The 6,283-nt window shown below is 52.7% G+C and overlaps 1 protein-coding gene across 1 annotated transcript; it reads left to right on the top strand.

Annotated features, from left to right (window-relative positions):
* Positions 1-440: 440 nt before the first annotated feature.
* On the top strand, positions 441-6,239 carry H310_15082 (hypothetical protein; the record flags this gene model as incomplete). Its single annotated transcript, XM_008883060.1, has 8 exons — positions 441-1,500; positions 1,544-1,676; positions 1,751-2,026; positions 2,784-3,807; positions 4,087-4,170; positions 4,258-4,532; positions 4,719-4,910; positions 5,696-6,239. Coding segments are annotated over 8 exons (3,587 nt in total), but the record flags the coding sequence as incomplete, so codon positions are not given.
* Positions 6,240-6,283: the final 44 nt, after the last annotated feature.

Raw genomic sequence — 6,283 nt, 5'->3', positions numbered from 1 at the left:
CCCTCTGTCGTCGCTGCTGTTCGTGCTGACCCTGGAACCACTGAACCAACTACTCCACGACCACGAGGAGTACGGGATAGAGCTTACCCACGAGCACACCGCCACTACTCTGCTGTTTGCAGACGACACGACCTTGCTGGCTGGCCGCATTGCTCATCTCCAAGAGCAACTAGAACTGGTCAACCAGTATTGCGCAGTGTCAGGCGCCAAACTCAACATCGACAAAACGGAAATCCTGGTTCTAAACTCAAACCAGCCGATACCGTTCGTACCAGGTCTGTCCTTTGCGGCGTCGGGGCGTCCGATTCGATACCTTGGCATCTTGTTGGGACATCGACTGCCTCCAGAGTACCAGGTCAATCGATTGACCGACAGGCTCTATGAGACCTTTCGTACCTGGTGTTGCCGAGCACGCACGATCCAAGGGCGACGTCTGTTAGCCCAGACTGTCATCTTGCCAACCCTGTGGCATTTCACGGCGGTTGTCGTCGTGTCTCCTAAGCAAGCAGCGTCCTGGCAATCTCTGGTGAACAAGTTCATCCAGAACCGGACGGCAGACCCTACCAAAAAGACGGTCTCTCTGATGCAAGCGGCACATCAGTACGATCGTTCCGTAGGATGGCGAGTACCTCACATTGCATCTATCATCGCAACGCAACGACTCACCCGCTTGCGTCTACTGCTTCGGTCCCCTACTGAAACAGACAATCAGTGGGCTTGTCTGGCGCATGAAATGTTCGATGCAGCACTGAAGCCAGGCAACCGACCTCACCGGTTCGACTTCCTCCACTTCCGACCCAACTCTCGGAGTGCTGCCAATCGTCTCGCTTTTGTATCTCCACTCTGGAACGACGTGTGGAAAACATGGCGCCGCCTCCCTGCAGACAAAATCTGTCAGTCTCAACCCACGTTGGAACAATTGTTCGAGATGCCGGTCTGGCGGCAAACCAACCCAGTGTTCCGCATACCCCTTCACGCCAACGGCCCACACGTCACACTTCTGACATCCTTCCGACACAAAGGAAAGGAGTGGTATCACCATATGATGCGATCGGGGTTCCATTGCCTGAGGGACTTCCTCACACCGGCAGGAATGTGGCCGACGGTGGACGAGTTCGACGATATCGTTGCGCCTGCGGTCCATAGGTTAGAGTATGATGGTCCTGTACCCTACTCACTGATGCCGGTGTACCGCCGACTTACCACCATCGCCCGCCAGGTCTTCCAGGCGGCCGGTACCGCCTGGGGTCACCCAGTCGATCTCGGTGCCCCTTGGCGGCTGCCATTTTGTGCACGCTACAAGGACACTCTTGTCGAAATTCGAGATTGGCAACCCAAACAAATCCGCTGGATTTGTTTTAACCCACCCAAACCGACCCGCGACCACCCCATGCTTCGCACGCATGGTACGCTTGATAACGTACAGAAGTACCTGAAGGTCTTCAGACGTTTAATGGCTGTGGCTCCACCGCTCCAAGCGGACGTGTGGAACCGAGCTCAGTACCGAGTACTACCCGTCGGCTACTGTTTCTACCACATGCAGTCAACCGATCCATCCTGCGTACAGTGCCCCCACCAGGGGTGCGTTGCTGTGGAAACTGTCCAACATGCTCTACGTACCTGTCCACGTGTTCACCCCGTCTGGCAGGCGTTGGCGGACCCCTGGCAACAGTTTGGTATGCGTTTTGAATGGATCAACATTCTAAACGTAGAAACATTGAAGCCGCGCCCTGCATGGTGTTATGCCCAGGACGAACTCATGGCGCTTTGGATTATGCTCACCGGTGGCGTCATTCGGCGATTGTGGATTCACCGCAACAAGGTGAAATACGAAAACGCCCATGCTTCTCACGTCCCTGCGATGGTGGAGCTGACCCTACTCCAATGGTCCTCCCAAGTCCGCCGTCACCTGTCCCTCCCGTCGACCGATGATGACGAACGAGACCGCCTTCGCACCATCTTGCACCGGCTTGGTCAGCACCCCAACTACCAAGCCTTCTGGTCAAAATACCCAAAGCACTTTTCGGTCAATCCTTTGACTGAACGACGCCCTTTCAGGTGACCTCACACTATTTATGGTCTCACTGACACCATTCTGTACAGCAACTATTAGCCTTAGCAGGTTATAGAATTGTAGGGTTAAAAGTCAAATACACCCCGTTGTACAGTGAGCTATAGAGGAAGTTTCCAATTTGCCAGCAACCTCGCAGTACCACTGTACTCTCACTCTGTCAACATGGTTGCTACCCGCGCTACTCGCCACGAAAAACCCCGCTCCGCTGCCCCTTAGGTCCGCCCAAGGCACCGTCAATTCGACGGTAGTCAACTCGGGCCCGTCCAGTCAAGAACATGTCATTGATGTCGACATGGATGAACAAGTCCATGTGGCGCCACCAATCGCCGAGGCAAATGCTCCGAGCGCTCAACGCTCTGGTGGTCGTTCTGCCTCTGGCCACGCCCCTTTACCTCAATCTCAACGCTCCCGAACAACAAGCTCCTCTCGCATGTTCTCACCGATCCCTCGCGTATCGCCCCACGTGCGCCAAGCAAGATCTGACCCGCCCCGTCGCTCCATCTTGCCAGAAGACCCAGCGTACACTCTGGAAGGTTCTCGAAGCGGCCCTGGGAGTGAAGGTCCTCAACCTTTTTCGACCCAAAACTTGCCAGGAAATCCAGAGAATATTCTCGAAGTTGCAAGAGATGAGCTGGCAAGCAAACGCCCGACTCAATTCTGCGACGACTTCTTGCCTCGAAGCCCCAGGAACAATTGGACTCAGTCCCAGGTTGGCCTGCCTGGAACTATCGAGAATGTTCTGGAAGATGCAAGAGATGAGAGGGCAAGCAAACGCCCGTCTCAATTCTGCGACGACTTCTTGCCTCGAAGCCCCAAGAACCTTTTGGATCAGTCTGCTGTGGTGATGGTGGATGAGGATCGTATCCAAGAAGAGCCTCTTTTGTCAATTCACCATGCCGAAGCTATCGAGGGACCTGCTACTGGCGATGGTCAAATAGCCGTCGTTGATCTCAGCGGCGGCTTAAGGGCGTCCTCCATTAGTAGCCAAGACGCTTTCACTCATCAAGACATCCACCATACCACCAACCGCGATCAACCCGGTCGTCTCGTGGAGGAAGACTCGTCTGGAGAGGGACTAGTTCATCGGCAAAGCCTGGTGGACATCACCCTCCATGCCTTCGTTGGGGTTGGCACCAGTGAGGCTCCTTCCATCGAGGCGGTCGCCAAAGCATCAGCTCCAACCCAAGGCGAAACCGAATGCGATTCACAAGGGTCTGCGAATGTCCAACCGCAGACCAATCCGACGACTACATCTATCGACTCCCAACAACAACCAAGTCCACCTGAAGATGCTACGAACAACTCGGCACCGCCCACGACACCCTACATGAGCTTTGCTGAAGCCGTGAAGAATGCCAAAGCTGCGAACGGCAAGCAGAAAGTTCAAATGGTGTTTACTCGACCCTCACGCGAACAACTCCTCAAGCTGATCGAAATGGCGGACGACGAAAACTGTACCGACGACGCCATGTTTGAAGCCATGCAAGCTGCCATTCCCTACAAGCAGAAGCAAGCTGTGGCCCACTTCTGGGTCACGACTGGTTTTGCACTCACCCAACACTCCAACGACAAAATCATCTCGTCGATTTTCTCGGAGAATGATTCTGCTCCGTGGAAGGCTTTGCTGTCTGATTTCGTCCAAGTGAACAAGGCCCGTGGTGGAGACCTTGTCATTCACGTTGCAAGTGAAGAAACGAAGACCGCCATGGTTGGCCAGACTATTACCATTCTTGGTACTGTTTATCCTATTGCGGCACCAAGACAACAAAGTCAGCGCGGTCAATGTTACCCATCCTTTTCGATCCACGATCATTACTTTATTGACATCATTGGGGTCCGAGCCAATTTCGACTCCAAGAAGTTGATCCGTTTGCTCCGAAGATACAAGACAAGTCCGATATTCCAAGGCTACAAAACCGCTGTTCAAGGAGGTGAATGCCATGGGAATATATGGCGCGTCTATTTCCGACAAAACGAGGTACCTTCCCCGCTCAAACTCAATGGCCACCCAGTCGACCAACTCAAGATGGACGACGTGTACTATGCGGTCTTTGCAAAGGAGTACGTCAAGTCCTCTGTGCAACGCGAAAATCACCGTTCGGCACATTGTCTGGACTTGGATTGGATCGAAAGGACAACTGAACGCTCAACTGAACGTCCCGTTGATGGATCTCTGCCTGAAGCCAAGCGACCCAAGCAAGGCAAAGTCATCGACCTGTGTGAAATCCAACCTGGTGGGTCAAATAGTGAGTTCCAAGCTCAGTCTCCACTACAAGAAGACGACATGGAAACCTCACTGGACCAACAACCACCATTTGTCATCCCTACCACGGCTAAAAACGCGACTTTCGAAAAACCGAAGAAGGCTGCCAAGCGCAAAAAAGACGACCTGGTCAAGACCTGGGTCACAGACAACTTGTTTGAACACCTGCGAGACGTACAAGTCAACACATCATTGGTACAATTCAGTGTTCCAAGTTGCCAAGTGTATCGATTAACAATTGGCAACATCCCTGAATTGACCACAAAGGACCTCTCCTCTTCCATAAAGCGTACACAAGCCAAAGACGGGCGTCTCGATTGGCACCCAGACAACCTCTCTCTCAAGGAGATTGTCGATATCTTGGTGCAACATGTTGTTCAGGGGGACGAACTCTTGAACCACGTCACCCAACACGAACAACACGTTGCCTCACAACCCATGGCGCCGGTCGACGCATGGATTCAAGAGGCAAAAATCGATGAACTGTGGCAGTGGGCGTCGACAAACGCGCTCATGGCCAATTTTTACCTCGCCGAACTCAACAACAAGAACCCGGCCGTATTTGAAAGCCTTGTACGGCTACATACGTGGCATCGCTGGATAAGCGCAACGACTGCCCCTGTCGCACAATCTTTCGCGGACGGTTTCAAGCATGTCTTTGGCATTGACCCTACCGTTGCTTGTCTTGTCGAATTTCCCAACAATGCGGATTTTGCGGAAACGTTACCTCTCCCGGAGGGCCTCTCCTTCCTCGATATCGAACACGCTCTGTCTGCTCTCGAACTGTGGCTTTCAGTACAAGCAAAAGAGCTGCTCGATCGCGATGCATGGTTGATTAGTATCACCGAGCGCCCAGTCGTAGCGCTACCTACATCATGTGGCTCTCGACAATTTTCTGCAGACACTTTGTGGAACGTATTGCACTCAAGTTTTGGCCCAGTCGTGCTGGACAACTTAGCCAAGACACTCCCAAGTCGAATGGTCTCGACGCTTGAACAACTCCGGCAACTAGACTTCCGGTATTCGGAGCAGCGATCAGCTATGTTCAAGAGCAACATGATCGATGACAAACCCCACTGTCAACTGCGGTTGGGTTTGACACTCCATTACTAACTAAGTTCCCCGTGATTGCTCCTTATACGACCCAACCAAGCTCCCAACTATCACCCCAAAGAAGATCTCATGTCCCCACTGCGGTGCATCGAAGCATTTTTCCTGGCTCCGACACCCAAGAGTTACAACTCCTGTCAGCCAACATCAATGGTCTCAAGGACAACGGTCATCGATTGACGTGTGGTTTGTTGAAACGTCACAATGTCGCGGCCCTTCAAGAAACCAAGATCGCTCACCGGTTCCAGTATCAAACCTTCCGCTTCCACTTGGATCACGCACTTGGAATGGGAAACTACTTCTTGGCTACCAATGACCATCGCCATACTCAAGATTCGTCCGAGCAACACCGCAGTAGTGGTGTCATGATGTTGTTCCACAAGGACACGCCTGGTTTCGAGCGCCTGGTGCACAACACTGCTATGGACATTCCCAACAAGTACATGGTCGTCCACACGTGGTGGGAGGACACTCCTGTCTTCTTTCACAACCTTTACGCGCCTGTTCGAGATCAAGAACGTGAAGTCTTCTTTGAAGCCTTGCCTCGAGATTTCCCTGCCAACGCTCAACACATCGTCATGGGTGATTTTAACCTGCCACTTGATAGACTCCTGGACTCGGTGAACCCGCTTTCATCAAGTCATTATGCTGGTCGTTTGCAACTCTGTCAGTGGCTTGAGACATTGGGAGTGGTTGATGCGTGGCGCCTCCACCATCCAACGGCACGCGTCTATTCGTCTCCAAAAGGGAAGAATCGTCTCGACTACATCTTCCTGGACAAAAACCTTATGCGTACAGCGTATCATCGGTCAAATTACTTCGAATCGTCAGAGATC

The sequence above is a fragment of the Aphanomyces invadans genome, assembly GCF_000520115.1.
Source record: "Aphanomyces invadans strain NJM9701 unplaced genomic scaffold supercont1.163, whole genome shotgun sequence".
In the NCBI taxonomy this organism is placed as follows: Eukaryota; Oomycota; class Saprolegniomycetes; order Saprolegniales; family Verrucalvaceae; genus Aphanomyces; species Aphanomyces invadans.
This window is presented reverse-complemented; position numbering and strand designations above follow the sequence as displayed.